Raw genomic sequence first — 17,282 nt, 5'->3', positions numbered from 1 at the left:
TAATGCTGTTCGCAAGCTTCCATCAGCATGATGTGCTCGTGCTTACCACACCAGATTGAACCATTCCTCAGATGACTTGGTGCATGAAATCTGATGACCCAGATGCCGAGCTGTGGAAGATATTTCTCCTGCAGCATTCTCTGTTTTTTGGCAGAACCTTCAATAATAATTTAAGGCAACTTCTACGTTGCTCCCTCTTTAATGTTCCTGCATGAATTGAGTAACTTTTCTTTCCCCGTGGGGAATTGGGGATCCCACCTGAAGTGGGATTAAGAGGACACGCCCAGCAAGTGATGTTTTCTTGATTGGGACATCGATAAAATAGAAATAGCAAAAAAATAAATTCCCTGCGTTTCTTGGATAGACTTGGTGAAATACAGGTTGGACTTGCAATAAAGTGAAAGCCTTAGTCCTCTTTTTAAAAAAAACTGGTATAAAACACATTGGAAAGAGGGTTGTGCGCGCACTCAGACATTCAGGTGATAGTGGGGTACTTAGCTGCCGGTGCGCTGGTTCTGGGGGGCTCCTGAAGTCCCCAAAATGGTCCAGTAGAGAAGAAGCCGGCACATGGTCTTAATCAGCAGTGAAAAGGGTTTAATGTGCCAAGAAATGCAGCGTTTCGGCAGTAATAATGCCTTTCTCAAGGTGTACTGCCTACACGTTGCTCCAGTTCCACCAACAGACCCAGTTTCTCTTACTAGCTCATGCACAAAAGGGCAAGCCATTCCAGGACCAACGTGTGGTGTGAGTTACATAGTATGAGGGATATGTCTAAGGGGTTTTACACAATTCTCTCAAGTATTTTTCAATATAAATATATTTATTTTTTTACGTTGGTGTGTATAAATGATGGGGTGAGATTTGGGGGCAGCGGTTTGACGCCCTCTCTCTTTATCTTTTATGGCAGGAGTGGTCAACTCCAGTCCTCTAGGGGCCACCACCAATCGGTCAGGTTTTAATGATTGTCCTGCTTCAGCACAGGTGGCTCAATCAACCTGTGCTGAAGCAGGGATATCCTTAACACCTGACCTGTTGGCAGGGGCGTAGATAAACATGGGCGGGCCTCCGGGCTAAAAAAACCTTTTCAGGGCCCCATTAATATTTATACTGACTTTACTTTTTTTTCTCCCTCTCCCATCCCCTCCCTGATCCTCTCTCTAATCTTCAGTTCCCCCGCACCAGCTCTCCCCCCTCCTCCTCCGCTCCCCCGCACCAGCTCTCCCCCCTCCTCCTCCGCTCCCCCGCACCAGCTTTCCCCCCTCCTCAGCTCCCCCTCACCAGCTCTCCCTCCTCAGCTCCCCCTCACCAGCTCTCCCCCCTCCTCCTCAGTTCCCCCTCACCAGCTCTCCCCCCTCCTCCTCAGCTCCCCCTCACTAGCTCTCCCCACTCCTCCTCAGTTCCCCCTCACCAGCTCTCCCCCCTCCTCCTCAGCTCCCCCTCACCAGCTCTCCCCTCTCCTCATCATCAGCTCCCTTCCCATCACCAGCTCTCTCTCTCCCCCTCAGCTCTCTCTCCCCCCTCCCCCCCATCTCTCTCCCCTGCCTGTTGGTGGCCCTTGAGGACTGGAGTTGGCCGCCCCATGGCATCAGAATTGGGGTGACCAGAGTCCCGGTTTAGCTGGGCCAGCCTTGTTTTTCTGACCATTTGTCACGGGTCCCGAGTTTTCTGCCTTCTGTCCCTGTCTTTCTGTGTGCTGGCTGCGCCCGCGCGTTGCGCACAATCGGTCGACCATCGCTCATCACGCATGCGGTGCTCGCCCTTTGCGCATGCACTGCATTTGTCCCGTTGTTAGCCACACAAATATGGTTACCGTAATCAGAATGAAAGAGCAAAAAGTAAAGGAAACGTGTCCAATGTTTTGGGCCAAGTGAGTGGTACGGCACCTTTTAAAAGCAAAAGGTTTGATATAACTTTAATAGTCGGCTAATAATTCACCTGCCATTAAATGAAGCTGCAAAGGATGTACATTCCCCCCTTTAAGTCTGCTGGTTCATGCACAGATAACAATGCCACACTCTCCTGGGGATCTCTGGCATGAAATCTGGACTTCTCTGATTAGAAGCCAAAACAGCTGAAATATTGTGACGGTTGTTACAGCTATTTATTTAAGCAGATTTAGCAGTGAGGAATTAAGGAGCTCAGATATGTGCTTGCCTCAGACAGAACTCTGTAATCTCATACTAATTAGACTTTATGCATATTTGCTATCCCTTACATAAAAGTTTTGATAGAATAGCTTTAAATCAGACACCATATTTTTGAAGACTGAATAGCTCCTACTTTAGGATAAATATAACAGGGTGCATGCTCTGCCTGACAACTATGCGTGGGAAACCTATATACTTTTTTTGATTGCCACGTATATTACTGCTGTGAAGCGCTATGTACATTAATGGCGCTATATAAATAGAGACACACATACATACATACATACATACATACATACACACATACATACATACACACATACATACATACATACATACACACAAACATACATACACACACACACAAACATACATACATACATACATACATACACACATACATACATACATGGCTGTTGAGCCCAGCAGGGATCAGGTTAATCTCGGCCTGGGAGCAGGATGACAATTAACCAGGTCTCACCTGGCTTCCTAGAGGCTTGAAAGCCCGAATCTCCCAGTAGTCTGCGTTCTGTGTGACCCACAGGGTTGCCACCTCTCTGGGTTTTGGGCACTTACCTCCGGGCTACGGCTTTAGCCTGTCAATCTCCGGGTGGCAGCGGGGCGCGGCGGGGCGTCTCCGGCATTCTCCTCCAACTACAGTGAACATGGCTGTGCGGCGTCAGATGCTGCCATGGTAACGGGACGCTGCGTGACATCATGGCGCTACGCGGCGTCACGTTGCCATGTTCGCTGCAGTTGGAGGTGGAATTGCAGCAGGATGCCGGGAGACCCCACCGCACCAAGAAAGGGAATTGTTTGTTTGGTTTTCTCTGGGTTTGCCCTTCAGTAGAAGGTGGAAATCCTGGTGAGCCAGGGACTTGCACACCCTGATGGAGGAGATAAGAAACCAGGTCACCAGGTCTGTTTTTGGATGATTTGTCTTTACTCTCTACGAGATATTGATTCCCCCCCCCCCCCCATATAAGACTGTATACCCTATGGAGGGCTGCTCTGCCAACCAGGCCGCAAGAGCCCTCGTATCTCCCTGAGGGTACAGCCCTGGGCGGAATCAAGGACGGGGCCTTCCTGGCAAAGGGTACAGCCCTGTTCGGGACTTTGTTTTGATTGTTCTTATATGCTGAAAGTAAGATTTTTATGTTTAATGTTTTGAGGCTCAGAATAAAAGCCGACCCTCCGACAGCCCCCGTATCGTTGCAATCTCACTGCAATAGTACAACTGGGAAAGATCCAGAAACTTTTTTGAGGGGGAGCCTCAAGGTATCTGCTTGAACTGTTTATTCATAATTTCTGTAATTAAATAATTTGTTTGCTCACTATTTAATCTTGCAAAATATCTGTAGATATTTCAGCTGATTAAGTACCATATACTGTATATATTTTTACGAACTAGCAGATGTTAAAAAGGACCGTGTTTATCTGTATATTCCGTTAATACTTTGAATATATGATTCCAATAGAGACTGAGGGATTTCATTTCTTATATTTAATTTTAAGCCTGGTTCTCTTATCCTTACATTGTAACCGTGCTCTGTTTTTTTATTTTCCATGGGATGTATTGTACCTGCCAACTACTGTAACTCCAGGGTAACAATGTGATAAGTGTATATGAACTCGCAATCAGTACTCCATCTTTGTCTTCTATATCGGCTACAGAAATTCGTTATAGCAAAGAGTATAGTATAGAGTAAACAAGTGACAGAAACGCTCCTGTGCGAGCCGGCTTCCAGGATCTTGAGCTGAAATATTTTTTAAGTCCCGACTTTTTGCGGTCAAGTTCTACAAATCGAACGTAGCGGTCGTGGCTGGGGCTACACGCCAATTTGAGTTCCAGGCGGTTTGGGACTTACTCGCGGTCAGCCTATTTCAAAGCTCCGGAGCTTATTCAGCGGTGGCGTGTGGAACTTCATGCCGATTTTGAGTTCCAGGACATTTCGGGACAAGTCCCGGTCAACTGCAAACGTTGTTCTAAGGACTGTAAAGGGCTAGCAAAGTCTATTTTTTCCCCCAGACCCCCAGTAAGTGTGTTATCCTCTGCATAATTGTAATCCATTGTGTGTACGTCTGTTTCAAAGGAATACATCGCAATTTGTTTTACTTCTTGGTTTTGCTCCGTGATATGATCCCGGTATAAAGGTGTAAATGCCTGGTCTCCTGTGACACTCCTCTCCTACCTGTCTCTGTTTTCTCCCCCTACTCACCTTGCTGTCTCACCTTCCCTCTCTTTGCACTCCCGCCTGCCCCATGTGCACACTGCTCTCGATTCCCTCCTCGTCATAATCCATCTATCTCCTCCTCTCCCTCGCGCTCTCTCGCGCTCTCTCTCCTCCTCTCCTTGCTGTCTCTGTCTCCTCCTCTCCTTGCTGTCTCTGTCTCCTCCTCTCCTTGCTGTCTCTGTCTCCTCCTCTCCTTGCTGTCTCTGTCTCCTCCTCTCCTTGCTGTCTCTGTCTCTCTCTCTCCTCCTCTCCTTGCTGTCTCTGTCTCCTCCTCTCCTTGCTGTCTCTGTCTCCTCCTCTCCTTGCTGTCTCTGTCTCCTCTTCTCCTTGCTGTCTCTGTCTCTCTCCTCCTCTCCTTGCTGTCTCTGTATCCTCCTCTTCTTGCTGTCTCTCTCTCTCCTCCTCCTATCCTTGCTGTCCCTCTCTCCATCTCCTCCTCTCCTTGCTGTCTCTCTCTCCTCACTGTCTCTCTCTCTCTCTCCTCCTCTCCTTGCTGTCTCTCTCCTCGCTGTCTCTCCTTGCTGTCTCTCTCTCTCTCCTTGCTGTCGTTGGTTAGCCACACTGTAACAGCTGAACTTTTGTATGGAAACACACCTAAGCCTTTAATAGCTAGTAATAGACAGCTATTCCCTCAAACCAACCTTCATCAACACGTGGGGAGACCCTGGTGCTCATGAAACAGCACACCTGAGACTTAAGTAAAAGAGGACTCTCTCTTCCAAACCCCATATTTCAGGGCCTGAAAGTTGTAGGCCAGAGGTGGCCATCTCCAGTCCTCAAGAGCGACCAACAGGTCAGGTTTTCAGGATATCCCGTGTTCAGCACAGGTGGCACAGTCTAAAAATGGGCCACCTGTGCTGAAACAGGCTCTTCGACTGAGCCACCTGTACTGAAGCGGGGATATCCTGAAAACCTGACCTGTTGGTAGCGCTTGAGGACTGAAGTATGCTACCCTTGTTCTGGGCAAATCGAATGTATAAACGTTCTCACTCGAATGTGCAGTGGTGGCCGGTGGTGTTACACGCACAAACATCTGGGCAACTGTCACTTTGAATTTGAATGTCGGCGAAAGATCCGCCTGCCTATACCCAAAACCACACAGCCGTGCTGACACTGCAGCCAGGAATTTTGGGTAATGACATGCAAATGATCACAGTAGGTTATAACAAACAAAAAGGGTTCCACTGTGCATGCTCATGTGCATATCATTACCCAGAATCCTCGGCTGCAGTGCAAGCATGGTATGCTGTGTGTGTGTATTGGTTTGGGCAGATTAAAAAGACTTGGCTGAGACCTGAATGTGCTCTTAAATGTTCTTCATCAACTTTTATATAACAAAAAAAACCCTCCTGTGTCATTACCACACTGTTATCTTGGCGTTAGTTGGCAGGTATTCTGTATTTTTGCAGCCTTCATGCATCATTGATTGAAAATAAGAATCTGCTGCTGAATCATAGCATGAAATGAAAGCCCGAAGGGAGTAAGCGGTTGTACTGAGCCTGTAGAGGGATGTGTCAGACCTGATGCAGCCTTAATACCAAGACCACTAAGAAATGCTGTGAAGATCCCTCCCAGTGCTGGGGAGTGCGGCTCCATTCAAGTAAATGGGACTGAAATCATCTGCGCTGGCAGAAACGCGGCATAATAAATAGGGGACCCCAAGGGGTCAGATCCACAGAGCGCCGTTAAGTCTGGACTAGTAATGGGCTAGGTAACGTCCGTGAGTTTAACGGGAATCCACGAAGCTAAATATATGGAAAAAAACAACGGCCGCTACAGATCTCATTAGCACAGGCGTAACGCCATGTAACGATAGCACTGCCTTGCGTTAGCTTCCAATAACATGGGGTCAAGCCTGTCTTATCCAGAGGCGGCGTCACTCCCATCCCGACCCTGGATACGTGTTTGATTAAAGTTTTTTTAAAAGACGACGTGAGAGGAGAATAACCCTGTAAATAACAATGTGATGGTTAAAGTAACTGTAATCTCACACTTATCCAGACCTGTTTTGGGGTCTGCATGTGAGTAACGCATCGTTAAATACCTGTGGTAACTATAGCAGCGCTCTGGGGATCGGCGCTGTTGGATGGAACGCCTTTTCTGCATATAATTATCTGTTATTGTAACGCAAGGGCTCGTTACGGCTGAAAACAGCACATAGTTACAGAGCTCTGAAGATACCCGTTAACACTTAATAAGATGTTAAGTCGCTAACGAAGCTCAGTGGATCTACCCCCAAGAGGTAATCTGAACATGTTATTTCAGCATCAATGTATCAAAGCGGTTTTGTTCCTGGTTCTCTGTTCCTTTCAGTGATCGGGGAAGATTTTCCGCAGAGTAATAGATGCCAGAGGCATGTTATGTTTTCACGCATATTTCTTTTAAATTCTAACCGCAGATTTTATCTTCGCAGCGTGTTTTTGCACTACTGCTACACACGTGGAGGCATGCGTCACTCGTCCTACACCTGCATATGTGGCACGTGAGTATACATATATCCAGACCGGAGCCTAAGGACAATGCATGCACTCATGTTCTTCACCAATGTTTTATGGATTTAATATTAAGAAAATATCATTGTAAAAATAACATACCCCTTTGTGCAATCTCCTTATTAGTTCCAAAATAAATCCAATGCACCTCTTAGAAAAGAACTTTTTAAGAGGTGTAGATTGATTTTGCAAAGCGAAAAAGAATCTTGTGTGTGTGTGTGTGTGTGTGTGTGTGTACAGATAAACCCAGTGATAAATAGCACTGAAATACACCAAATACTTTTGCTCCATATAGTGAAATCCTCAGGTCTGCGGACTCCTGGTTGACCTGATATGAAGACAAGAACACAAATGCAGAGGGTATAGTGTGTTAACATTTACTCATGAAGACAAACAACACAGAGGGGAATGGTAACAAACTCACACTCTCCCTGCTGGTGTATGAGCAAGAAGTGACTTTGGGCGCACTTCAGCCCTCCTCCCATGGTGACTGCTCCTCAATCAGCTGCTCCGCTGCTCCTCATGCAGAAGCAGGAACAGGCTGTAGTCTCCTCAGTTGGTGTCTCCCAAGCAGGATTCCTTAGAGGGTTGATACGGTGGCCTCAAAGGATCAAAAGGCCCAACATGTTTCGTCAAAAAGACTTCATCTGGGGGTCATGATGCATGCTGAGTGCGCAGACCTGAGGATTTCACTATATGGAGCAACAGTATTTTGTGTATTTCAGTGCTATTTATAACTGGGTTTATTTGCACATTTAACTGTACACTTTTTGTCACTTTGCGCTACGAGCACTTTCTGGTTTAGGTTAAGCTGCGGTTTGGGGAAACCGTTGGTGTTCAGGCAGCAGCGTGACTTTCACTGTATTTGTTGCGCTTTAAGTTTTTTGTTTCATATGTGCACAGATACCCAGCAAGCTCTCAGAAACCCCCCAAAATTACCACAATATATATATATATATGTGTGTGTGTGTGTGTGTGTGTGTGTGTGTGTCAAAAGGAGTGCTACTGGGTGTGGCTAATTGTATAAAACAAGAAACAAAGAAGTCCAGCGCAACATTCAATGTGACAAAAATACACTGTGAAATACCTATATATCTCTTGAAAAAGGGATTTTTTTTGCCAAAGCGTTTAAGCCTGCGAGCCACTTTCAAGGCATGACCAGTTCGTAGGTCCTAACAGTAACTGATTAAAATCCTTATTTACCTCTATAATTAGAGGAAGGATGGTCCTGGCATTGAACCTGTCGCAACTGTGTGTGTGTGTGTGTGTGTGTGTGTATACACACACACTATCATATGGTCTGTGGAAAAAGGCAAAAAGAAACCTCCACCATATAGCATATAGCAAATAAAAAGATCACTTGTTGGCACGTTCACATGTCTTAGACAGGTCTGCAACCCTACCTTTCACCGTTATCACCTAACATACAGTGCTTCCACTGCAGCAAGGGATTCTGGGAAATGACATGCAAATGAGCACGTGTCACCTTTTGCCTGAAATCCATTTTTACATGGAACACTTATTGGCTAATGCTCGCTGTTCACACAGCTTTTAAGCACAGCATGTGATTAGATGTAAAGCCAGTCAACCGACTCACAGACAGCTGTTTCGACCTTTTGGGTCTTGTCAGTGTGAGGTTGGTTGTACTGGATTTGCAATTTTCAAGCTGGATAGATTTACCATACACATTATTTAAGTTATGCTTGGTGCATGTTATTTCCCAGAATCCCTTGCTGCAGTGGAAGTACTGTATTCTAGGTGATAATGGTGAAAGGCAGGGTTGCAGACCTAAGACATCTGAATGTGCTAACAAGTGATATTCTTTATTGGCTATATGTATATTTATATTCTGTGATACAATCACTGTTTCTAGGGGCTGGAACAGTGCAGCAAGTATGCTTCCCAGTCTACAGAGTGTTAATCTCCCCTACAGAAGATAGCAGCAGCTGCAAACTAATTGAGCAGGCTGGACTTTTAAAAGTCAGGAAGTGACTACACACAGAGAGAGAAATGGGGAGAGAGAAAGTTCTCCCCAGCAAATAGGCTGGCACAGGCCCTTAGACCCGCTAGACGGTGTTCGCAGAGCCTGCTGGGACTGCCTGGGTTTGAATCCCAGGGAAGAAGAATGAAGGGCGCGAGACCATGCTGAAGCAGGGATGTCCGGTCCTTATCATTGGACTTAGAGAAGCGGATTCTCTGAACTCTCGCAGGGTCCAGAGGGAATTACCTGCAGCCCCAAATTGGCGCAAGACAAAGAGCTAAGTAACATTAATGTACTGAAGACGGTGTTGTTGCATATGATGGGGCAGGGGAGCGCAAACTTTTGGAGCTGCTCCCCCTCGCTCTCGCGCCCCCCTTAACTTGTTTGACGGTGTCAAATGACACCAAGGGTCATATGACGTCACGTGACCCCGTTGCCATGGAGACAGACATGTGACGTCACTCCGCATGACACCGCGTTGCCATGGCAATGCGTCACAGCAACTCTTCTGATTCCTGGTAAGTGAGTTGCAGAGGCCTCTCGCGATTCCCCGGCATTTAATTTTAAATGCCTCTGGGAAGAGCGCCGGGCCTCTGCAACCGCCCGCGCCCCCCAAAAAACATCCAACGCCCCCCACTTTGCGCACCGCTGTGATAGGGTATGTTTTAAGCCCAGTTTAGTTTGCCAGCGCCATTAGAAAGGGCTAAAACTACGGTGTAGTTGGTTTTTCCTAAAGGGAATAGGAGTTATTTTTATGATTTGTTTTGACTTAAAGGGACGGTGGGCCTGTTGGTCTATGATTTAACCCTGTAAATAAACCCCCTGTAGAGAAATGTTTCCGGCCTTATTCTGGGACTTAAAGATACTGCAACGTGATGTGGGCATCACAATATACATACACACATGGAAGCCCCTTGTTTTTCTATTTACAGTTCTGCAAGTATTCTTCTATTCCTTGTACACATTCACCAATTTTCTATAATAAGAGTATGTCTGTCTGTCAGGGCCATAGCTCCAAGACCATGAAACCTAGACACCTGAAACTTTGCAGGCATATGAAGGAGACCCTTGGGGGTTGCACCATCGTGTTCTTCTTTTTACATTTGAACTAATTAATTTGTGAGTGATTAAAATGCATCTGACAAGCAAGTCAGGCAGTGGGTGTTGTAGGCTATGTATCTGGCACGTGACCTCATAATGCACATAGCCTGGTGGCAGATGAGGAGAGTCAGAGGGCCATAAAGGTTACACAGAAAGCAGACGAAGTAAGAGAGGAAGTCAGGTGACAGGTGCAGCGAAAGTAAGAATGATGCAGAAGGAGAGAGAGGCGGAAAGAATTGGGGTCATGATAAGATATTAACGGAAAGTAATGGGAGGGGGAAGGGGAGAGGAGACACATGCAAAGCAGTCCTTTATGACTCCAGAGTACAGCAACACGTGCGAAACCGGTCACCGTAGCTAGTTATAAATATGCTTGTAATGTGTTTAGACACAAGTCAAAATAATTGATGCTGACTTTTGGGAACTGATAACCGGGTAATTTTCATCTGATTTCCATGTTCCTGAGTGGTCAGTTAAGTAGCACTGCCTTGTAGCATGCTGCCTAATAAATAAAGAACGTAGTGGTGACTGGTAAGTCTTCCAGGATCATTTAGTGAAACATAAGTGTGATGTTCTTCTTCAAATCACGTTATTGGAAAAGCCTAGTTAACTTATTTGCTGCTTAAATCCCTGTTTACTGTACGAATAAGTGTTAGTCAATTGGCACTGATTAACTATTAGCTGTAAAGCAATCTTCTCATTAGAGCTGCTGCATATTAGAATGTTGGGGGAATTCCTGGTGTCATCGGGACGATTCCAGACAGTCATTTTGAACAAAAACACATGCTTGTGCCTTCATTTTTGTAACATGATAAAAATACTCTTAAAAAAAAAGCAAGAACAGTAGATCAGTAGCGGTACTGATCTTCTGTTGTTGCCCTACATTTTTGGGATTGGACAGACAGCACAAGGGGACACGGATCACCCTATCCTGGTTACATCAGGCGGCTGTTGAGAGGGGAGCTGATTGTGAGTAATAGAGTTTACAGCATTGCCTACTCTCCACATATCCCCGCTAGCGCCCTGCTTTCATTGTTTATACGCGCAGGCTGTACTAGCCGTAGTATCTGTCCCTCTGAGCTTATAGTCGTCTTTTTTCTATTCTAAAAACAAAAGCATGCAAGTAAAATGAACTTCCTAGTGAACAAAAAATTGTTACGGCCGCTAATAATACAAATAAGTTATACACTTTTTGATTTTATTAAGTGTGAAATGTGCGGATATAATTAGAACTACTGCATAGGTATTATTGATATGCAGAAAAAGGGATCAAAGTGATTAAGTGCAATGGCACCGTCAACACATTTGAAATCTTATTAATATATTAAGTGTTTGAACAGATACAAATTTTATAACATAAATCTATTGAGCGTGAAAAGTGAAGAAATGAGTGTATAACACATATATTGACCCCTGGATTCGTACGCGGCTCTTAAAGACAGACCAGTCTGTAAATTTAAATTTAAAACAGGGAAAAGCAAGAAGAAAAAAAAGCACACAGAATCCAATTATGAAAATGCAATGAATTTACTGATGACAGATATATTGAAACCGATAAAAACACAATAAAACACAATAAAACACAATAAAACACAGTATATGTGTTTTTTTTAACCATTTAGTTACCGGTTTGTATTGGAGAGAACGGAGCAGGTTCCACTAAAATGTTTTTTTTTTGCATATGTTGGCAGACACAGGACTTTAATGGGGGAATGACTATTAGGGAAATGGTTGTCCAGAACAATTAAGAATATATAATATGCACTGTGTGGGCAAGTATAATTTTGAGATTTTCGGAGTCTCTACTGTACTACCCTTTTGGTGTTTTACTGATGTCCCCCACTCTCCCATCTCTTTGGGAAGACAACCTCCCCCAAAGCACAGGCCAATCCACATGGCAGAACTACCGGTACTGTATGTGTTCCACGTCACTCAAGAAATGGACATAAATTAAACACACACGTTGTCGGAAATAGATTTTTAAGGATTCTGCTCCAAGAATCCTATAATCCAAAAGGAATGGGAGTTGACACAAGAATGGCACAAGGGTAGGTGGGGGTATAAGACCGCTCAGCATGATTTTAACCGTAGGATGGTCAAAAGGATCTTTAAAGAGATGGGTTTTGAGGGAGTGTTCGAACGTGTGAATGGTGTGCAAGAGCCTGACGGTTCTCCCGCCGATCCCACTCCACAGGTAGGGTTCTTGGGAGAGTGTGGTCCCTCTGCAAGCATGGGGCCCGGTGCAGTCACACCGATGGCACCGCCATCAAGCCGGAGTTTGGGCAGGTGAGACTAAAGAGCGGAGAGAGAAGGGATGGTAGGAAGTGTCCATTGTCTTTAGGTTACAGAAAGTGATGAGGATGTTGAGGGTCAGGAGATGGGAGAAGGAAGAATAATGGAGAAATAAAGGTTGATGTGAGCAATGGGAACTGGTGTGTTGGAGAAGTTAGAGAAGCAGTATACACAAGAGAAAACCAAGGTCAATTGAGTGACCATCATGATGTGTAGAGGTAGTACACTGGGCAAGACTAAAGGAAGAGGTTAAGGAGATTAGAAACAGCTGGGGAGTTGTCACTTGGAATGTTAAAGTCTCTTAGAATAAGAGAGGGGGAGTTAACAGAGACAGTGTGGGTGCCAGGCAGCAAAGTTATCCAAAAAATGGGAGGTTGACACATGTGAGAGATGGCATATGGAGGTCGGTGTCCAGCTTTGGAGATCATTTCACAAGAACTAAAGATAGATCTAATTTTGAAACGACACCAATCATTTTATAACAGTGATTTGATTAGGACCAAAAATTGGCTTCATCAAGTCCAATGGAATGTGCTGATCACCAAATATGTAAACCCTTAACTACTGCATACCAACACATAGACCTTTCTCTGATTATACATATAAAACCGTCTGCGTCAAAGGGGATACAAATTTATGGTATGCTTAAAATCATTTAAAAATTGTTTTAAAACCATTTATAAAATGTACCAGTGCACTACACTTCACGGTCTTTATCTAGTGGGGAAGGGGGTGGGACGGAATGATAACATGATTATTAGTAATTACAACATAAATTTAATTAATACTACAGTAATAACACATGTTAAAGTGTGATTACTATGCTTTTACTTAACAGAAATATACAAACAATTCAGGATTTAAATGTATGGGTCCATGTACCCTGAGGTTTCAATGTATTTATATGGGGCCTGTAAACCTGTGACAGATCCTTTATCTTGTCTGTTTAAAGGTTACAGACAGGAACATGTAACCAGTGTGACAGTTCAGAAAGGATGAATCTATTTTTCATTTCATTTTTGCTCTGTAAAGATTAAAAAGAAAGGAGGAATGCATCCAGGGATAACAGCAAAAGAGCAAACCAGTAAACCAAGGGATTTATACCTGTCTTATAACTGGAGTTTGATGGACCTAGGAGAATAAGTGAAGACGTGGCAACATGCCGAGACCAAGAATAGGTCAAGACGCTTTCAGATGTGAAGAACAAATACTGTACATGTGTGTTTCTCGTGAGACTCCTCCACTAGTCGTATGATTTCATACCTTTTTTTCAGTGCAGTCCCTTAAGATTAAAAGTTTGTTTGCCTGTATTGTGTTGGAAATGGGAGCTGGGACAGGCATTAGAACTTGATTTATTTTGTTTTGCTCTATTTTTGGAAGTGCTCCATATTCAGGCTATAACAGCAACAAAAGGAACAATTTTGTATCAGCATTGATGCAGAGAGCTACTGTACTTTAATCTTCTGTCTCTTAACATCAATGTATTTCTTAACATTCACGTAATATGGCTCTTTGCACAATTTATGCAATTATACTTCTAATTAGATGTACTGAATCCTACGTCTTCGTGCATTATTTTCCTCCATCTATTCCGTCCCAAAAGCTCTGCCAGATATGAGTTGTCACACACCTACCTGGCCTACATTGTGTATCGTGTGCAAGAAGATTAATTAATGAGGCTTTGACATACCCTCAAACAGAAAATGTCACAGGAAAGTTTTCTTCGCCTTGATACATCTTCCCGCCGACTGTCATCAGAACCGCAATCTTGATGAAATGTTTTGTCGAAAGGAGTGTATTTCCATTCATGTGTATATAGATCTTTTATCTCTATATAAATCAGTGGAAATGTTTTATCAATATGGAAATGTTTGCCTTTCCATCTCTGTGTAATGGCTCCTTCATTGTCAGCTCATGAAGAATTCTGGGTTTTTTCTTTTTCCTCCCCACTTTCCGCTTCGCAGGAGTGTAGAAATCCTGTTCTTAGCTGACAGAAGCTGACAGATTTCTCACTTTCAGCTTCAGACTTTAGTTTTGGCAGTTCCCCTTACTGAACACTTTGGAAAAAAACTTGCTGGAGTCTTCCAACTAACAAAGGGAAAAAATACAGTGGTGGTAAAGGAAGGACGGGGGTACATTTCTCGCTTGTGCTATACTATTTTTGAAATAACATATTGTTTATTATTCTAAACTCTGTTTATCTGCCAGGTCCCGGTTTTTAAAAATTAGCTTTTTTTTTTTTTTAAGCAGGAGGGTCTCCAGGAACTGAACCGCGTTCAGCTCTGGGGATCCCCTGCATCCCGAAATACTTTGGAAGGGGGTATCTTGCTGCAGTTTAAAGGTCCTGGCCCGCTGGCCAATGGGGAAGACGCGAGGGATGACGTCACGGCTTCTTATTGGCCCGTGGGACATTTAAGCCGCCAAATAAATATCCCCGACTAGGCCAGCCGGAGCTGCTACCCGCACCCCCTTCTGAGATCATTATCGCAGGAAAGCAAGGTGTCCCCTGAGCTACGGAGACCCCCTGCTTCCAACCTATTAAAAAAAAATATATATATATATACATATATGATGTCACCCGTGCTTTCTATTGGCCCACGTGCAGCTTTAAAAAGCAGAGAGATACCGGCACCCCCCTTCTGGGGTAAGTATCTTTGGAAGCAGGGGGTCTCTGGGGCTGATATCCACACGGTTCAGCGTTGACATTGCTTGGGCTGCTTCTTAAAGCCCTTAAACGTCCGTAAATGAATGAGTCTTCAGCCTAGGCTAGTGTGATGAATTCATTATGGGGAGTTTGCAGGGGATGATTGAATGGTTGCACACAGCAGGTGAATGAATGGCACTACACCGCAGCTGAATGGATGGTGCAGTAGGTGAATAAATAGTAGCACACCGGGTGAATGGATGGTATCGCATAGCAAGACAATGAATGGAAGCACGCTGGGGGTGAGAACATGAGATATTACAAGGGGTAAATAATGAAGCGGTTGCAGTAAGGCGGGGCATGGGGCCTGCAGGGTATGAATTCCTGGAATATTGCAGCTGATCACGTTTTCACGGGGTAAAGGAACTGCTGTTTGCTCCAAGAAACCCATGAATGGCAATAAATGAATGATAAATACAAAATATCACTTGTGAGCACAGTCACACATCTGACAGGTCTGCAAGGCTGCCCGTCCCCATTATCTCTTAGCATACAGTGCTTCCAGGGATTCTGGGTAATGACATGCACAGCACACACTGTCACTTTTTGCTTCTAATCCATTTTAACATGGAGCCCTATAAGCTTATGCCTGCCACATTACACAGCTTTTCAGCACAGCCTGGGTTACAGACGTGCAGAGCCAGTAACCCTCCTCGCTGTTTTGACCTTTTGGTGTACGGCGGTGGGTTTTCTGACAGCGGCGCGCCGGAAGTAAGCTTGGCCCAGCTTCCGGCGCCCTGAGTGGGAGGCCTGGCGCATGCTGAAGTCAGAGTGTCCAGCGTGGAACAGGGAGAGGAAGTGGTCTGCAGGTGGGAAAAGCCGGGGCCCGACGGCGACTGCACTGTCTTGTTGCAGGGCCCCTCGGCAGTCGTCCCCCTCCCCTGCAGTCACCCCCCTCACCTCCCCGCCCCCCCAGGCAGTCTCTCCTCCCCAGGCAGTCTCCCCCCCCCACTTCAGCAGTCGCCCTCCCCAGACCATCACCAAGGTAAGTCTATTTTTTTCAATATGTACTTATAGGGGTCTATGTTAAAATGGATTGGAAGCCAAAAGTGACACTGTGTGCTCATTTACATGTCATTACCCAGAATCCCTGGATTAGCACTGCATGCTAAGAGATAATGCGGGAAAGCAGCTTTGCAGACCTGCCTGTGTAAATGTGTTCACAAGTGGGATTTGTATTTGCTGAGCACTTCTGTTACCCACCATAACTTATCTAATAACTGAATGCGAGCATGCACCTCAGAGGCATCATAGTTAGAATGTGTAGAGTGGTACCGTGTATGTATTCTACTCTGCCCTCCCTACTGTCGGCACCTTGCGATGTGATTACATTTCTCTGTTCTATGTGACATTTTCTCCGGTTTGTTTTGTATCTAAATGAATGGAAAGTACGTCCTGGCGTTGTGGGTGGGAACACGCTGCTGACATGAAGCGTGCGCTTAGTGCAGCGGTGTGTGAGGGTGCTCTGGACGAGTACATGTATGAAACATTGCAACAACAAAAAGAAAAGACGAATGAGTACATCAGGTGAATGAATGGGACCTTGTCCATAACAGACGAAATTCACGTGAGCTGGCCGTGGCTGAATAGTTGAATGAAAATGGTTCATCCCAGCTTCAGCACAGATGGCTCTTCGACTGGGCCTCTGATTGAGCCACCTGTGCTGAAGCAGGGACTGATTGAGACACCTGCCCTGAAGCAGGGATATCCTGAAAACCATTCACTTTTAAGGTTTAGTTTCCAATATATAACGATTTTGTTTTGTCATTTTTTTGTTTGTATTTGTCAGTGGGGACAATTCGTCAGTTCTGCACTACGGACACGCCGGGGCTCCAAATGACAAGACTCTAGCGGCCGGTGACATGTGGTAAGCGCGCCTTTTTGACCGTACAGCAGGAACTGCATAAACAATGCGTGCATATATTGTAGGTTTGTGAAGGGCAGCCCGGGACCTAATCACGCAGGGCTTCAGTGCATTAGTACTTTACAAACGGGGAACTCTTTCGCTGCCAAAAGGGGTTAGTAACGCATTGTGAAGCAGATGCAAAGTAGGCAAAAAGATGAAGGGCCATATTTACTAAGTGCTGCTATGCCATAAGACTCCTTTTCACTTGCATGCGCCGTAAGGCAGGGGTGCTCATCTCCAGTCCTCAAGACCCCCCAACTGTTCAGGTTTTCAGGATATCCCTGCTTCAGTGGCTCAATCTGAGCCTCTGAGGCACCTGTGCTGAAGCAGGGATATCCTGAACAGTTGGTGGTGGAGGGTGGTCTCTTGAGGACAGGTGTTGAGCACCCCTGCCGTAAGGTATTGTATGACTCATCACCAAATAT

General features: G+C 45.1%; 1 protein-coding gene across 2 annotated transcripts in view; it reads left to right on the top strand.

Moving 5' to 3' along the window:
* PEPD (peptidase D) overlaps positions 1 to 17,282 on the top strand; it is a 130,182-nt gene that overhangs the window by 84,391 nt on the left and 28,509 nt on the right. Inside the window, exons 10-11 of one of the 2 annotated variants that reach the window (XM_075576371.1) lie at positions 6,795 to 6,863; positions 16,741 to 16,818. In XM_075576371.1, coding sequence (XP_075432486.1) covers positions 6,795 to 6,863; positions 16,741 to 16,818 — 147 coding nt within the window. The remainder of the gene's footprint in view (positions 1 to 6,794; positions 6,864 to 16,740; positions 16,819 to 17,282) is intronic. The other variant, XM_075576372.1, reaches the window with a different exon arrangement.

The sequence above is a fragment of the Ascaphus truei genome, chromosome 19 (genome assembly GCF_040206685.1).
Source record: "Ascaphus truei isolate aAscTru1 chromosome 19, aAscTru1.hap1, whole genome shotgun sequence".
Classification (NCBI taxonomy): domain Eukaryota; kingdom Metazoa; phylum Chordata; class Amphibia; order Anura; family Ascaphidae; genus Ascaphus; species Ascaphus truei.
This window is presented reverse-complemented; position numbering and strand designations above follow the sequence as displayed.